This window comes from Larus michahellis, chromosome 5, assembly GCF_964199755.1.
Source record: "Larus michahellis chromosome 5, bLarMic1.1, whole genome shotgun sequence".
Lineage (NCBI taxonomy): Eukaryota > Metazoa > Chordata > Aves > Charadriiformes > Laridae > Larus > Larus michahellis.
In genome coordinates, this window is record NC_133900.1 from 40,840,152 (window position 1) to 40,858,598 (window position 18,447).

Genomic DNA, 18,447 nt, shown 5'->3' on the forward strand with positions numbered 1-18,447 from the left:
CTGCAGTAGAAGTCATGTGGTAACTCTTTATTTGTATATACTATTGAGAGATCTGCCAAAACTGTTGGAATAACAGACATAATGTTTTCTGTGCCCAGGGATTTACTGATGGAGATTTGTCAAAAATTCAGTTTGGAGGAGCTAACGTCTCAGGATTTCAGATAGTTGACTATGATGATCCCCTGGTGTCAAAATTTATACAACGCTGGTCAACACTGGAAGAAAAAGAATATCCTGGTGCACACACTAGTACAATTAAGGTATGTCTTACATTTGTTTTAACCGTGACAGATGTGCAGGAAGTGAGGGAATTGGAATAGAAAGACAGGAGACAGAGAAAGCCTTTCAAAATCAGCTGTGCCAACACAGTTTTATATTTCTCTGGGGTACTTTTAACATTGTCTATCATAGCACTGGTTGAGCAAAGATGCTGCACTGTCAAAAATGTTCAAGACAACTTTAATTCTTCTTGTGTCACTGTAAATCTGCGCTTGACAGTTTGTTAGGTAATTGTTTTAGATGTGATGATATATTAAGTATCTACTGGCTTTTCTTGGTTTTTCTCTTTCTCTGTGCTATGAAATGTTTTAAAGGCAAATACGTAGTCATGTGTAGGCTTCCAGGGAACACAGATCTAGCATTTTCTGATATAATATAAACTTGTAAGGAAATGGTAAGACAGTTGCTTTGAGACAGATGCCTAAATCCCACGAAGCCTTTTAAAATTAAATGGTATGCCAGAGGTACAGAATCATGGTCTGATTTCAGGCCTGAGTGACACAAGATGTGACACTGAGCAAGTGGTTGAACTTCCTTACCTCAGTTTTACTTCTGGATAAAAGTAGGATAATAGTACTTTCTTACCTTCTGTGACCATTATGAGCACCAGTTAGTGCTTGCAAGATGTTAACAAGAATAACGCCATTTTAATGCTAAATAATTTTTCTTTTAAGTGATACAATCAAAAATTTTATTAAGAATGAGTATACTTAAATAGCTCTAGGATGTATTGAGACAAAAAATTAAATGGCAAATGTTCTAGGCATAACTATTTGTGCTATTATTGATTTATAATGAGATGGATAAGAAGTTTCAGTAAGTAATGGAAGAACCATTTTTTTAAAATTCCTGGAACAAAAATCCTTTAAAGCACACAACCTTAATTTAAATGAAAAAAAAAAAAGTTTGTAGGTTCCTTTTTTCTGAGGCTAAATGTGGGGGTCATTTAGGCAAAGTTATGATTTTTCTGTGGTTATTTTTGTATTTTTAAAATCTTTATCACAGAATAATTGGATTTCTCATTTGAAGTTTTACATAATAAACTAGAGTCAGTGTTATGCCTTTAGACACATTCATATTACGTACGTGTCATATATGTGGTAAATAAGTGCTCTCATTTAGGAAAAAAGGAAGAGACGTGGCTGTAAGTGATTATTAAAATTCTTTTGTCTCTCTGATTCTTGAATGCCCAAATCTACCCACCTACTAATGTTGCATAATCATAGTCTGGAAATGATCACAGTGAAATGCATGACTAAAATAAAAAAAGTCTAACTGAAGCCAAGATGCAGTTTTTCTCATTGATGGAAAAGTAGATCAGAGGGACAGTGTGCTAAGGATTCTGGTACCTCTGGTATTACTTACAGTAGGCAGAAAATTGCATTTGTGTTAGATAAGATGAAGTGGTTGCAATGTTTTATTAGAGCATTAAAATCTGTAACTATCACAGGTATTCCCTCTGTTTCTTCCATGATGGGTCCTTTCAAGTCTACTAGAAACTGAAAGGGCTGAAGGAGTGTATTTTGAATAACTTCTATTTAGAGGTTTATTTTGTTATGGATAGGAGAAATAAATGAATTGAAACATTTGTTTTCATTAATCTTATTAGCGTAAAACACATTTTAAATTCAATTTAAAAGGCTGATCTATCTTCATTTATATATTGTCTGCTTAAGGAATGTACAGGATCTCACTGATAATCAAGAGATTGAGACTTGTGTTAAATTATTAGTTAATTTATAAATGCTAGAGGTATTGATGGGGGGGGAAAATGTGGAGGTATATTCCAATGTTTGGAGAGATTGATTGCATTGGTTACTGTATTTTTTTTTTTGTAGCTTTCTATCTTTTACCCTTATACACGTATCACTTGTCTTTTTTGCCTGCCATTACATGTAAGGACAGAGATGTGTCACATTTCATTCCCATCCTTGAGGGAGCTACAGGCAGAGCAGAATCATAGAAATCATAGAAACATGGCAAGAAAGGTCTTTGACCAGTCCATCCTCCCTGCCTGAAGGCAGAATCAGCTATACCTGGCAGTTCCTCTAATTTAACAGTTTCCCCAAGTGTTCTATTGCCGGGCTTAAATAGTCTTATTTTTTGCTTTTTGTCTAACCTAAATCAACCTTTGTATCACCTAATCTGTTACTCCCCTTTATCTGTTTCTAATGGATGTGAGGAAGTTCTCCTTTTTAGCTGTCCTTCTATATTTTAAGATGGCTGCCATATTTGTCCTTGCCTTCTTGCCTGCTAAACTAAATAATCCCTTTTCCTTTGAATTTTCTACTCTGAGATCATGTTCGTCATTTTGCTCTGGAACCTTTCTAATTGGTACCCATCTTCTTTGAAATGCCAGATTGGCATCTGAGTGCTATGCAGTAGACATTGAAATAACGGCTTTGTGTTTCTCAGAAGCAGTACTCCTTTCAGGGCTTCCTTTTTTGTTACTCATTTTTTTAATTATTTTTTTTTCTCACTATCGTGATACTGTTGAAATACATTTATCATGAGATGCACGCAAACATCCAGATCTTTTTCTGCATTGCTTTTCTGTACCACTGCCGATTTAGATGGTGTCATACAATATCTTTGCACTCGATCATTCCTTTAAAATACAGGATTTTTCATCTATTCTTGTTGAATTGCATCCCTTACCTGTCCCTCCTGAACATGCCGTTCCTTCATATGTTAATATTCTAGCTGCGTTTGTTATCCTTTTCTTCTTGGAATAGTGTATAAAAATCGAAGTTAGTGAGCAGGTTAAATCCCTGGTCTGCCATTTGTCCCTTCCGCGATCTTATGAATAACTTTTCTCCTCTTCTGGTTTTGAGGCAGTTGTCCAAATTGTCAGTGGTTATAAATGAGCCTTTGTCATTATTTCCCATGGAATTTAGGAAGCTGTCACTGCAAATTCCTTATGAAAAGGATAGGAAGGCTAATAAAAGTCACAGAATCACAGAATCTTAGTGGTTGGAAGGGACCTTTGAGATCATCGAGTCCAACCACATAAAAAAAAAAAAAAAAAAAAACACACACAAAAAAAAAAGCACCCACCAACTAAACTCCACACCCACAACCCCACACACAACACCCCACCACAAACCAATAATCTTCGGCACTAGAGCATGCCCTGAAGAGCCATGTCTACACGTTTCTTAAATACCTCCAGGGATGGTGACTTCGCCACCTCCCTGGGCAGGTTGTTCCAGTGCCTGACCACTCTTTCAGTAAAGAAATTCTTCCTAATATCTAATCTAAACCTCCCCTGCCGCAGCTTCATACCATTTCCTCTGGTCCTGTCGTTATTCCCTTGGGAGAAGAGGCCAACCCCTGCCTCTCTACAGTTTCCTTTCAGGTAGTTGTAGAGGGCAATGAGGTCTCCCCTCAGCCTCCTCTTCTCCAAACTAAACATGCCCAGTTCCCTCAGCCTCTTTTCATAGGACTTGTTCTCCAGACCCCTCACCAGCTTGGTGGCTCTCCTCTGGACACGCTCCAGCACTTCAATGTCTTTCCTGTAGTGAGGGGCCCAAAACTGAACACAGTACTCGAGGTGAGGCCTCACCAGTGCCGAGTACAGAGGCACGATGACTTCCCTACTCCTGCTGGCCACGCTATTCCTGATACAAGCCAGGATGCCATTGGCCCTCTTGGCCACCTGGGCACACTGCTGGCTCATGTTAAGCTGGCTGTCCACTAACACTCTGTATTATCCTGTCCTGCATTATCAATACAGAAATGAGAGGTGGTTACATGCCCCTACAACGTAATGTTATCTCTGGGATTGCAAATGTTCTTTCATTGCAGGCAATAGCATTGCAACTGTGTTGTATTATCGTCCTTTTGTAATCCAAAGGGAAGTATACATTCATTTTACATTATAAAATGCAAGTCAATGGGATATGACTGAGCTGACGTGACAAGACATATCACATACACATACACATATCACAACGTCAAAGTACAATCCTGAATGTAGACGAAGACACCTCTTTCTAAGATAAAGTGCATTTCAAAGGAATGTGCTCTTCAAGAAATAAAAACATTGTTGAAAACCCGTTTCATAGATGGCCAGAAGAGGTCCTGAATCAAATTGCTTTAAAAATGTATTTTCACAATTTATAAAATATTAATTACAAGAAATTGCAGTTTTAGGATGTAGATGCGAAGAGACACTGGTTTTACTTGTTGCTGCGCTGTACCTGTATTGATAAAAAAACACAAGATTTGAAGATTAACTTGGGACACTTAAAACTAGTGCTTTTCTGTCTTTTTACAAAAAGTCTTTTCATCTTTCGAAAGTAAAGCCGATATACTGTTTACCTCAGATTCAATTTAGAATATATCTGTTGTAACTGAGGGTGCTGTTATCAGTCTCTGCATGCAATTCTAGAAGAACTAGTAACGTGTAGGTCTTGAAACATAGCACTGAGCATCCTGGTGAATTTCTTTGTCAAATAGCAAAACGAAGGCCACATTTAATTTTATAAAGGCCTAATAATACCAAGTTGAAATCCCCTTTTGATCCATTATTGTGAATTTACAAATATGCTGGGCTTTCTGAGCCTTAGTGTTGTGTCAGTATATTATGTTTAAGGCAAATCTCTTGCTGTTGTGGAAGGACAGGACACTGAAGGACAACACATCCATTTGCATCCAACTGCTTCAACTTTCTAATCTGATTAACCCATTCTGTTTGGGGGCAGCCTTTGATCTAATTCCTGGAAGAAGCTCAATTACTACCACTTGAAGGCTAGCGAGACATGATGTTGTATTGGGTTTGCATGGCAAGGTTTTGGTAGCAGGGGGTCTACCAGGTTGGCTTCTGTGAGAAGCTGCTAGAAGCTTCCCCCATTTCTGATAGAGCCAATGCCAGCTGGCTCCAAGACGGACCTGCTGCTGCTAAGGCCAAGCTCATCAGTGATGGTGGTAGCATCTTGGTGAGAACATATTTAAGAAGGGCGGGGGGAAAAAACAATTGTGCAACAGCAGCTGGGGAGAGGAGTGAGAATATGTGAGAGCAACAACTCTGCAAACACCAAGGTCAGTGAAGAAGGAGGGGGAGGAGATGCTCCAGGCATCGGGGCAGAGGTTTGCCTGTGGTGAAGCCCCGCAACCTCCCCCTGCAGCTGATGGAGGACCCCATGCTGGAGTAGGTGGATGCCCGAAGGAGGCTGTGACCCTATAGGAAGCCTGTTCTGGAGCAGGCTCCTGTCAGGACCTGTGGACCCATGAAGAGAGGAGCCCACACTGGAGCAGGTTTGCTGGCAGGACTTGTGACCGCGCAGAGGACCCACGCTGGAGCCGTCTGTTCCTGAAGGACTGCACCCCATGGAAGGGACCCACGCTGGAGCAGTTTGTGAATGACTGCAGCCTGTGGGAAGGACTCACATCGTAGAAGTTCATGGAGGACTGTCTCCCATGGGAGGGATCCCACGCTGGAGCAGGGGAAGAGTGTGAGGAGTCCTCCCCCTGAGGAGGAAGGAGCGGCAGAGATGTGTGATGAACTGACCACAACCCCCATTCCTTGTCCCCTTGTGCCGCTCAGGAGGAGGAGGGAGAGAAATTGGCAGTGAAGTTGGTCCTGGGAAGAAGGGAGGGGTGGGGGAATGGTGGTTTAAGACTTGGTTTTATTCCTTGTTGTCCTACTCTGATTTTAATTTTTCCCCAAGTTTTGCCCATGATGGTAATCAGTGAATGATCTCTCCCTGCCTTTATCACGACCCATAAGCTTTTTGTTCTGTTTTCTCTCCTCTCTCCAGCTGAGGAGGAGTGATAGAGCAGCTTTGGTAGGGGCCTGGCATCCAGCCAAGGTCAACCCACCACATAAGTACTAAGCTTAAAGTATACAAGTATAAATTGGGAGAGGAGTGGCTGGAGAGCAGGCCTGCAGAAAGGGATCTTTCTGGTTGGCAGCAGGCTCAGTAGGAGTCAGCAGTGTGCCCCAGCAGCCCAGAGGGCAAACGGCACACTGGGGTGCATCAAACACAGCATATCCAGCTGGTCAAAAGAGGTGATTATCCCACTGTATTCAGCATTGGTGTGACCTCACCTGGAGTATTGTGTGCAATTCTGGGCCCTGCAATTTAAGAAGGATGTTCAGGTTCTTGAATGCATCTGGAGAATGCTGGAAGGAAAGCTCTGTGAGGAACTAGTAAGGACTTTGGGCTTGTCTAGTTTGGAGAAAAGGAGGCTGAGGGGTGACCTTATTCTTCTGTACAGCTTCCTGAGGAGGGGAAGTGGAGAGGGAGGTGCTGAGCTCTTTTCCCTGGTATCCAGTGACAGGACGCGTGGGAATGGTTCAAAGCTGGGCCAGGGGAGGTTTAGACTGGACATTAGGAAGCTTTTCTTTCCCAAGAGGTTGGTCAAGCACTGTAACAGGCTTCCTAGAGAGATGGTCAATGCCCCAAGCCTGTCAGCATTGAAGAGGCATTTGGACATAGCCCGTAACAACATGCTTTAACTTTGTCAGCCCTGAATTGGTCCGACTGAAATAGTCTAGTATCTTCTATAAGCTGTCCTACTCTGTGATGAGCTTTACTAAGAGCAATCTTAGGCTTGGTGTGTGCTAGAAGTATCTGAGACAACTTAGGTATGATATGTAAAGAAACTACATGCAGCACCCAGAAAAGAATTTGGGGCTGCCTGGGTGGAAGACATAAGACAGCTCAGTCTTGTAGAGAATACCATTGTGTTGGAAGATGGTAACAACCCCAGTACTCACTGCATCTGTTTCCAGTGTCTTGAACTGCTTCATGCTGGTATATTATGTTTCAGATGTTCAGAATTCATACGATTGTATTTCAAGCTTCATAATCTTTCCTCCCTCCTTCCCCCCCCAAGCAATCAATGCATAGCAAAGTTAACAAAAATATAGATTCTTTTTGCCTTCTGTCATAGTTTAACCCCAGCTGGCAGCCAAGACCATGCAGCCACTCACACAGTTCTCCCCTGTCCCCCAGTAGGGCAGGGAGAAAAGGAGGGGAAAGGGAAAGGGAAAAAAAACTTGTGGGTTGAGGTAAAGACAGTTTAATAGAAACAATAACAGAAAAGGAAAATAACAATAATAATGACACCAGTCACTCTCAGTGGCCGGTGAATTGGCACCATCTCGAGCAGTGATCGCAGATTCCCGCCCTCTGGCAAACTCCCATTTATATACTGAGCATGACATCTGTGGTACGGGATATTCCATTGTCCATTCCATCTTTCTGTATAGGCTCCTTCTCAGCTTCTATGGGAAGCTGAAAAAAGTCCTTGAAAATAATACAAACATCACCCGGCAACAAGTAAACCAGTATGCATTACTGACATCCCTTTCATACCAAATCTGAAACACAGCAGCCACTAGAAAGAAAACTAACTCTGTCCCAGCTAAAACCAGGACGCCTTTAATTTTCCTTTAGTAGTTTTACATTTTCGGGTCTCACTTTTATAACCAAGTTGTCTAGTCTTTTAGCAAATTATTACGAAATCTGTTTTTTTTCAAGATGTAGTTCTAGAATTTGAAGTATTTGTGTAGTATCAAATGGTGCGCGCTTTATGATAAAATTGCAAAGTTGAAAACTGCCAATTTTAAACTGTAAGTCAGGAAGAATGAAGCTTGTAATTGAAAGCTGCTGGTTTAACTGTACTGGTGCTTGTTTAGCTCAAGGATGGAATACAGAGCATGCAGACAAATATAAAAGTATTTCTTTACCTCACAGAAGTAATTAAAATTTAGATGACACATTAATAATCAGGAATAAAGAAGAGAGCAATGAAAACATTTCTTCAATCTGGAAATTCAGAAAGCATTTGGACTAGATATAGACAACTGAGCAAAAGCATACAATTATGAATTAGACAATATCTTCATTTTGGGGTACGTCTCTTATGATTGCAGTGTGTTGGAAAATGGTTTTATAGTACCAGGCATTTTAGTAAGAGTTATAAGTGATATTCTGTTGCACCTGCTGTACTTCTAATGGAAGAATGTGATTTGATTATGCCTGAATTCAAGTAGATGATAATTGATTTATAAATAAGAATTTAAAAATTTAGTTAAATTCAGTATTTAATATGTGATTTAATCAGGAACTGAACTGGAGCCAAGTTTTTTTTTTTAAGTGCCCTTGTAAAACTGTAGATTTGTGAGATTTTTCTGCATATGTTTTCCAGTCCTTGTGTTTTGGTTTCCTGGGCATAAAAAAAAAAATTAAAAAAAAAAAAAATATATATATATATCTCAGTTGGCTTTCTAGCTGCCTGGTTTCACTGGACTTTTGAATCCCATTATTCAATCTTCTCTACTTGCAAAAGTATAGATGAAAAATGTTGGCGTAAAAAATCACAATGTTAAACTTCATGCTTCTTTTAGTAGCTTAAGGTTCTTTTGCATAATAATCACTCATTCCAGCACAGTTGGTTTGTTTGGTTTTGTTGTGTTTTTTTAAAGAAAACTCAATTAAAGAATGGAACATTTGGTCAGCGAAAACAGCGGGTGGTTTGGGGCAATCTGTAGATTTGTCTCAGACATACAAAGGCCCTATTGACCCTGCTTCTTTGAGCCTGCAAGTAAAAGTGGCTGAACTGTGCTAAAGCAAAAGTATTTGCCAGACGTTAGAAAACTACAGAGTCCTGATGTCTCTATGCAGCTTTGTTTCTTTGAATTTGAATCCACTTATTCTTAGTAATTATAAGTGTTTAAGGATATTCAGCCAACAAAGTTCAATGGATTCCTCCTGCTTATTTTTCCAGGAACGCTTTATCACTTTTTTTCAACCAGCAATTCACCTGAATATGGTTGATACAAACAGAAGAAAGCTCCAAGTGCTCAGCAAGATCCGGCATGCCTCTGGCTTTGCCAAGGTCAATGGCATTTAGGACAGGGAGCTTGATGGGAAATGGCGATTAGAGGAGAAGGGAGAATGATACACAATGCTGAAAGTAGTAGTAGGAGGAATGTGTCATTCAAAAAAAGGGGTCAGCAAAGTGGAAAGAGCCTGTTGGGATGTAAGTGAAAGGCACAGAAGGGTGGTGGCAGCTCACAGAGCTGGAGAGACATCTATGGCCAGATATTTCTTGGGTCGGGAGAATAAGAGAGGAGGAAAAGCACTGAGGATCACTAGAAGATCATTTAGTGTGTCTTTATGTAAAGGCTAGTCAAAGAATCCTCATATGAAATTCCAATTTAGAATAATTTCTGTTGCAGTGTTGTTGAGCTTCTAGGGTAAATAATTTATTTCCATTAATCTTTGTAGGACTTTCTGTTGACTATGAGTAAAAATAATATAGCTGAAGAGCCTAATGGAATTTTCAGGTTCTTACCATTCATATAGTATCAGTCATTTTATAAAATTGAATGATCTGATCTCTAATCCCTCTTCTACTATTTTCATTAATTGCACCAATCATTAATTATTCTTCTAGAAAATGATCTGGAATACATTTTTATGATCATCGCAATAACTTTCTTTTGGTTAAAAACTCAACTCAAGGATATTTACCATAGTTAACAATGCTTGGATGGCCATTTTTATCATAAAAGGAGCAGTGATTGAAGACTGTGTTTCAGTATATATGTTAGTAAATGATCATTTTAGATTTTAAAATTTATATCTACTGTAAGTCACATATGCTTACTGATTTATGACTAACATTAATTTTTGAAGGTAGAACATAGGAATTTAAAGAGGCTCAAGTGTATTTTTAAGGTAAAGCAGTAAAAAAACCAAAAAACACCCCACAAAACAACAAATAACCACCCACCCCACCTCTGCCCCAAAAAATAAACCAAAACCCAACCCCCCCACTTTAACACTTTAAACATTCATAGTAGCGCTTTCAAATCCATTTCTTACAGCATGATTTTTCAGAGAGGTCTTTTTGCCTTCCTATTTGTACATTTTGTTTTCATCCTCTGCTTTAAATTTTCCTACTTGGTCTATTTTCACTATTATAACCATAGGCTTCAGTTTTTGCTGCTGGATCCTGCTGATTTTTAATGCTGTGAAGTGGCATACTTTTCTCTAGCTTACCCTTGAAGAAAGAGATTTTATGTATTCATATGGTGACGCTTAAAAAGGCTTATGGTCTTTGTGGTTTACAGTAAATTAAAGGTGATTTTATTATCAGTGGCATTTCTATTTTGCAAGTGCATTCTGTTTAAAGTTAGAAGTAAAATTACACAAATAATTGTAAAATGTTATTTATTCTGTCAGTATGCATATTTTCCACCGTGAAGTGGATTGGAAGACAACATTTTTTTATATAAGTAAAATGCTGTGGGTTGAAATCCAAATAATTGTTTTTATTATTTCTGTCAAGCTGTATGGATTCAAATCCAAGTAATTGGTTTTAATGTTTTGTCAAGCTCTGTGTGTTTTTGGTGATACAAAGTTCACTAGGAGTAAGCTTTAGTTTGGGAGTTAGGAGGACTTAGAAAGCTTCTAGAAAAATGGAAAAGAATAGGGCAATAATTAATAGACTTTTTAAGGAACTTAGTAAAAAGAAGTGAGTTTAGATAGTAAACTTTTTAGCCATTGAGTGATGACTGGAGATTTTAAGAACCTCCATGATTTGAGGTTCAAAGAAGTTGTTACACAAATGTAGTGAATGCACAATTTACGTTTGTACAAATATGTAAATAATGAATAGCTTAGAGTTGTTTCAGCCGTTACTGTAAGGAGAGATTAGATGCCCTCCTGATTTATTTATTTTTACTTATTTATGATCTTCAGAGGGAGAAGGAAAGGTGTAAGAGAGAAAAGATACAGTGTGAAGATTTGCATTAAAAGCTACTTTACTCCTTTCAATATCTTGTTTTAATACTTGATAGTTACTTGTTCTCATTAACAAGTGTTTAACGGAAAGATATTTTTGTATTGCAGCATACTATGATAGATGTAGAAGGAAAGGCTACAGCCGTGAATGTTTTTTTGTTTGGTTGTTGTTTCTTTTTTAGTACTAGTGTACAAGCTGCTGTGTTGTTTTTGATGGCACTGGCTTGGAGAACACTTTGCATTGGTATCTGCTTCAGTATTTCATTAACTTTAAATTGCTTATACATGATTATTGGAGCAACAGCAAAATAAAAGCCTCGTCCAGCAGTGCACTGTGCTATAACATCATTACTGCCCGCTCTCCAAATAATCAGTATTGAACCATCTCACCAGTTGATCCATTGGCCATGGTCAACAAAAGCTGAGACAGAAGAACATAGTGGACCCAGAGTAAATGGCAGGATGCTTCTGAAAGCCCATCTTTATGTGGCAACAGACGGCTTAGTTGAGACAAATGTTGAAGGATTTCTAAGATTGTCTGACACGGCAGAGCTCTTTGTCTGTGATGCATTTTCAGAAAATAAAGGGGCCACAATGTTAGGCTAATTTGACCTTCTAGATAATGGAAGGGATAAGTTCCCACACGACTTCTCTATTAACAGTTCGGAAGGAGTGTAAGGCATGCATGCTGACTTCCTGTTCTTTTGAATGGAAAAAGATCTGGAACTTCAGTAGATAGAAATCCCAGTGCCATTAATAAGATCTGTCACTGCTCTACTTCCTCCTGGAAGGCAGACGGTTCACTTTGTTGCCAAGACTTTTGCCCAGATCCATAATTTTTTTTTCTTCTCTGACATCGTCCTGATATTTTGAAGAAATGTCTGCTTTATGGTAGCATTAGCTCTTCTCTTTGGCCATTGCATTAAATCTAATGGAAGACAAAAGTACTTTAAAACCTCTTTCCTCTGTGTGAATTCAAGAAAAGAAGGAAAAAAAAAAATAATCAGGTACCTGCACTCTTTTTTTGTGCTGAATTAGCACCTCTGATGACTGTAGTGAGAAGAGTGGTGTTCTGGATTGGAGGTAATCTTGGGGGAGGAATTACACCCCAGGAATCTCCTTCCTATTAGAGTAGTAGGTGAAATAGGTAGAAAGGCCAAGCACCTTGAGGTTCATAAATCTTGTGATCTTTGCTGTATTCTGTTTTAAAAGGAGTGAAAGAAGGTCACTTTCCCCTATAAATATCCTATAGTGGGAGTGTTAGGATAATTGAAGTGCCCCAGTCTTGTCAGTGTCTGCTTGATGTGCTATGAGTGTGTCTTTCAAAGAGGAGTGAGACTTCCAGGGGTGTCTCTTAGGCAGGTGTTTAGCTACTGGGCTGGAAACCAAAGCTGTTCTGGATGTTCCTAGAGAGCAGCCTTTCCTAACCAGACAAGGAGATACCTAAAGAACGTAAACACATCACAAAATCAGCAGGTTTTCTGGATAGCAGTTTTGGACCTGAACATTTAAAGTTTTCTAAGGTGACAGGTTACTTAAGGTGTTCTTTGCATCTGATATTCTGCCCATAACATTATGGCATTTCAGAGCAAAAATACCTATTATTTGTTTAGCTGTTCTGCACACACAGAGTGCTGGAATTGCATTTAAATAAAGGCTCATCGTCAAAATGTAAGTTGATCTGAAAATCTCTGGAAACAAAATTTAATAAAGATAGTGTATTTGTTAAGATAAATAGGACTTGATCTCTAACGCCATCTTTACTAAGATTAATTAAAAAAAAAAAAATTAAGATCCAGTAATTTTACATTTTATTCGTTTCTCCTCCCCTTTTAGTCAGGACCAGGATTGTTATGAAAAACTTACAAAATAATCAGCTGATATTTCCAAATATCTTGCATATATATGCAATCATTTTCAGCTGGAAACAAGTTTGTTTTAAAAGCTGCCTCTTTTCACAAGAGCTCCATTCTAATGTAAAGATCAGAGAGGAGTAGGCAAGCATCCATTTTTTTTCTGGGCTCCCTGACCTCTGCCTCAAGTCCCCAGTGTTTGAAACATGCCCATAGGTAATGGAAAAGCCATCTGGATTTACGATGACATTTACGTTTACAATATTTGATAACGTCTTTTATTTCTATTGAAAGTAACTATTGGCATTCCCGTGCTCTGTCGTGAGAGTATGCAAGGTATCACAAGAGGTCCTGAAGGAGGTAGCCATTTCCTATCTGTTAGTGAATTTTCCTCTGTTTCATTTGTCAGGCCACTTTCAAATGTTTTCCAAAGTGTGTGTAATACTGTCTTTTTCAAAATAGCCCCCAGATACATTAGTTAAAGACAGACCCTTTAAGAAATAGGTGTCCGAGTTGCATTAGTTTAACTACACTGAAAGTCACAGGAGGTAGTTGCCCAGTTCCTTCACTAGTTCTTGACAAGTAACTGTCTCTCATTCTTTTTGCTTGTGGGTTTATATATGTATATACCTATTTTTTTATATATAATATATAAAAACGTAAGAATGCTTCTAGATCTATATACTGGTTTCTCGCAGTTACATCTGAAATTACAAACAAAATGATAGAGTTTTGTGAATCTTTTGACCAAAAAGCACAATTATTCTACAAAGCACTATGAAAAGGCAATTCTGCTTTTGTGGTATATACTAGCATTCAAGTAGAGAAATACTTCGTTGTGGAAAAAATGCACAAAACTCAGATGAGAGATTTTATTGAAAATAATTCTCAAAGCAAAATAAAGCTGTAACGTGTATTAAAACAAGACACCATTTGATATCCCAATTTAGTCTGTGTAGAGTTCAGTGAAGTGTTACAAACAGGGTGATAAAATGCATAGAGAACCATTGGAAAAAAAATGCTAGTATAGAGCCATAAGGCAAACATTTAATATATGCGCAAGCTATAAGGCCACACAGTTTGTGTCTTTACTGCCTTTGACGTGTATTTGTTGGTATTTAAGTATGTTTAAATTGTTTAAATATAAGGAAAAGTGCTGAACACTTGCTTATACCCATTGATTCTACCAGTCGCTCTTGCAACAAAGAACATTTCCTATATTGCCTCTCTTTGAGTCTTACGCCTCTCCAAGGAAAAATATTTGTGTATGATTTTAGACCTCTGATCTCTTAACCTCTGTTAGTGACAGTGTCCCTTCTGCTGTCCCAATAGCAGCCCCCCCCCCCGCCATACATGGTGAGGAGCCGCCTTCTGGGCTTGTTTCAGACTGATTTCAGCCTTCTTGAACACTACTTCGGCTGGATACACCATTCCAGCTGAGATCTCCCTTGCGTCTTGTACGCTAGCACTGTGTTCTTTGACTCAGCGGGTACAGTGTCTGTCCAAAATATTTTGGTTTTATTTCTCACTGTTGTGTTAGATTAGGGATGAATGGCTAGTTCATAGTCCCCTTGAGTGGTTTTAATTTGTTTTAAGCATGTCTACAGTGTAGACATATGTATCTAAGTTGATCACCTTGGACTCCTCCAGGAGTCTCAGAAGTCACTGGAGATCAAATTAGTAGAATCTAAGGCATGATTCAGTTCATCTTAAAGAAGGTGTCTTGTAACAGGTCAAATGAATCACACTTTAAAATGCTTATTTCTCTTCTCTGACTGTAAAAAAAAGAAAAAAAAAAAACCAAACCCTAGTATGTCAAGGGTAGATTTGGACATTGCAGATGTCCGTGAGAAAAAGAATTTGACTTCTTGTGATTCAGAATACTTCCCCCCCCCCCCCCCCCCCCCTTTTTTTTTTCATTTAGGTCTTCATATTTTCATTTCTTTTCCAGGGCTCAAGTATGTTCTTTTAATGTTAGATTTTAAGTCTCTAAGCATATCTCTCAACTTTATGTCTTCAGCACATGAACAGGCATTGTGTTAAACACAGGACTAACAGGCTAACATTGCATCTTTTTATAACATATTACAGCTTTAAAATATTAACATTGCATCTTTTTATAACATATTACAGCTTTAAAATATTAACATTGCATCTTTTTATAATATATTACAGCTTTAAAATATATGTGTAAAAAAAAATCTTGTGCTTCTGGGGGTGTCTTCTGTAAATTCATCTTCAGAAGATTCAGTTACTAATTGTACAAAATAGGATATTTTGTACAAAAACCCTTCTAGCTAAGGATTTCTGGTATTTTCTGAATACTGGAAAACAGCTAAAGTTACAAAAGTCAACATCTTGCCAGTTTTTCTTTGACAGGACGTGACATATCTTCTGCTTAGTCTGGAATGATTTTTTGTCTTTACTTTTCAAATTCATCTTTGCAATTGCAGCTTACAAATTTTATTAAGGTTTAAGATACATTTTAAATTTATGTTGAATGAAATCGCGTAGGGACCTTGTGTTTTCTCTACTTGACAATTAGGGCATTTATTTAGAGAGGGAGAATTCTTTCATATGATATGCATGCAATCCATGTTTCATAGCAAATAATATAAAATCCTTAGACACTTCAGTGAATTATATTATAATTTATATTATCAGCTTATTGTTATCATAGTTCTAGAATTATGAGAAGAAAGATATTTTTTTTGTATATTCTTTGCCATGCTTTAATTAATATGAGTGGTTCTGTAGGAACTATAGCATAGTAGCTATACCAGTGTGTATTAACGTTGCTGATTTTTGTCATGTAAAGTTGAAAGGAAGAGAAATGAAGTTAGGAGATTTACATTGCGGTAAAAGTAGTAGGCTGTAAGAGCCCCTCCCACTTTCACAGAATAATATTCCAAATTGTGCTCCCACTTTTTCTAATTGTGCAGATCAGCACATGGATGAATCTCCAGTACAAAACAAAGTGAATCAAGACAGGGCTAATGCATCCTTTAACTTGTGGCAATTTTATTTATTATGCAGACACACACACAGAGACACCCCTCTGCATGAGCTGGTTATCGGTCTGTCATTTCTTGTTTATGGTAATGAGTTTGCTTTGTTTTAGTTTGTCAACTTTACATCTATTCATTAAGCTATAGATAGTTTTAATGAGCCTCATGAAGCTTATTAGGAGCTGAAAGTGTGTGCAGAATAAAGCAGTAAGAAATGATACATGGGCTGTTTGCTTTCATGACATCTCCAACAACATGAAGGAATAAGATGCTTGTGAAATATTTTGAGATCCTTAGATTAAAGCTGACTTAACCTAAATTAAAGCATGTGGTTTTGATATATGTGATGACATGTATACACATAGAGATATATATTGATAGGCAAAGCCCTACACAAACTGAATATGTGACTGAGTTGTGAATATTCAGGGCGGTAATTATATATTATAGGGTTAATATTCTTGAGATAATACATTAAATATATCCAAATGATCAAATGAAATGTAGAATAACTGAATTAGCACTACAACTTTTCAATTTTAAGCTCTTATTTTCTCTGCTACCCAAAGTATGTTTCAGTGGTTAATGACAGTGCTGTATCCACAGTTTCTCAAAATGCTAGTGTGGTACAATATGTACTGCAAAGAGCTACACTTAAAGAAGTATTAATAGTCAGTCCCAAAAAAATGAGTCAGGGGCCTTTCTCTTCCTCTTCTCTTCCTCTTCTCTTCCTCTTCTCTTCCTCTTCTCTTCCTCTTCTCTTCCTCTTCTCTTCCTCTTCTCTTCCTCTTCTCTTCCTCTTCTCTTCCTCTTCTCTTCCTCTTCTCTTCCTCTTCTCTTCCTCTTCTCTTCCTCTTCTCTTCCTCTTCTCTTCCTCTTCTCTTCCTCTTCTCTTCCTCTTCTCTTCCTCTTCTCTTCCTCTTCGTTACCTTCTCCTCATCTCCAAATCCATGTCCACCATTTCATCACAGCTACTGTGGCAGTAGAAAGTAGTATCGGCTCCAGTGAGGCTTTCACTTCGTTCTTCTGCTGTTCTGATCCCTGATTTCGGTATAACTCACTGAGAGAACTTTCGTAAGAAGATTCACATTAATCACCCAGTAAGCTTAAATATCTGGAAAAAAAAGAGTCCCACCTTCCTTTTCGTCCTCTCCGAGGTCTAACAGTTGCATATAAAAATGACCTCAATTCAGGAGCCTGCCTTGGTTACAATTACAAGAGCCTTCTGCATGACTTGAGCTAGCTAATTAAAATTCTCGTTAAAGTCTGAGCCATTGAAGCAGAGAGCCAATATATCATTTCTCTCCACTTTACAGTTTATATATTTTCAGCATCTAATAGCCTTCATAGGGATCATTGCATTCATTCATAAGGCTGTAAGTAGTTATATTCTGGCCCATATTTCCAAAAATGTCCCTTATATTTGGCATAATTGCAATGTTCTGGACTCATAAAGCCCGTCCAACAAAGTCCTCAGTGTACACGCGCCTGTGGTTTCTCTTCAGTTAGTTAGTTAAGATGTAAAATTTTCCAGTCACTGAAGATACCGGCTTTTGACTGTTTAGCCCCAGCTTCCTTCTGATGCATATGTTCACAGGATTCTTCTCTGATGTCTCAAAAGTTGTAAAGCTCCTTATATTGTGTGAGATTAGGAACATGAGGCTCTTCCTCGCCTATATTGGTCTTTGAGGGGCACCACTTCTTCCAGACATCTCCTCACAAAACCTGCCTTTGCATGCTGTTGACAGGGCATTGCATACCTAAAAATAACTACCACTTAGTTTTTATACTTAATGGATAAAAGTTAAGCACACGTATATACAAATACATGTTGTTTGGTTTTGTGTGTATCAGTGTGGGAGGAGATGTAGTCTAGAGAACTGTATATAAATGCATCTCCATGAAGAGTGTAGTCAGAGGAACAATTCCTTGGTTTTAGAGGCTAACGCAAGTTAAATAGTGGAAATTGTTTCTTTTTTCCCCTTCCACCTCCATGGACTTCCAGCCATATCTGCACACAGAACTGTCATGCAGTTGTAAAGAGAAAGGAATGTAATTCACACTGAAAACAGCTGTAAATCTTCAGTTTAGACTTACTAGCACTGTCCTCCCTAACTATTCTGATGGAGAACACTTCATTAATTTGCATAAATGCCCCTCAGAGGGTAGTGACTTCCAAACTAAAGAAAAAACTGGTCTGATTTCAAGTATATTTTTCTGTCCTTTTTATTTTTAATATATTTCTGTGTTTAATAGATTAACGACTGGATTGGAAGGTGTAGTGAAGCCGAAGCTGGTTTTTAATCAAATATTTTTACTTCTTTCAGTATACATCTGCTCTGACCTATGATGCTGTTCAAGTGATGACAGAAGCTTTCCGTAATTTGCGTAAACAAAGGATTGAGATCTCCAGAAGAGGAAATGCTGGAGATTGTCTTGCAAATCCAGCTGTACCCTGGGGTCATGGTGTAGAAATAGAAAGGGCATTGAAACAGGTAGCTTCCCTGGAGTGAATGCTGGGATGAGTGCATGTGTGAAATTCTC

General features: G+C 38.3%; 1 protein-coding gene across 4 annotated transcripts in view; it reads left to right on the forward strand.

Moving 5' to 3' along the window:
- Positions 1-18,447, forward strand: part of GRIA2 (glutamate ionotropic receptor AMPA type subunit 2) — a 95,672-nt gene that overhangs the window by 53,239 nt on the left and 23,986 nt on the right. For all 4 annotated transcript variants that reach the window (XR_012587376.1, XM_074589750.1, XM_074589752.1 and 1 more), the window contains exons 6-7: positions 99-260; positions 18,231-18,398. Coding sequence is in view for 3 of the 4 variants with exons in the window: in XM_074589750.1 (XP_074445851.1) it covers positions 99-260; positions 18,231-18,398 (330 nt within the window). In the remaining variant the exon portion in view is untranslated. The remainder of the gene's footprint in view (positions 1-98; positions 261-18,230; positions 18,399-18,447) is intronic.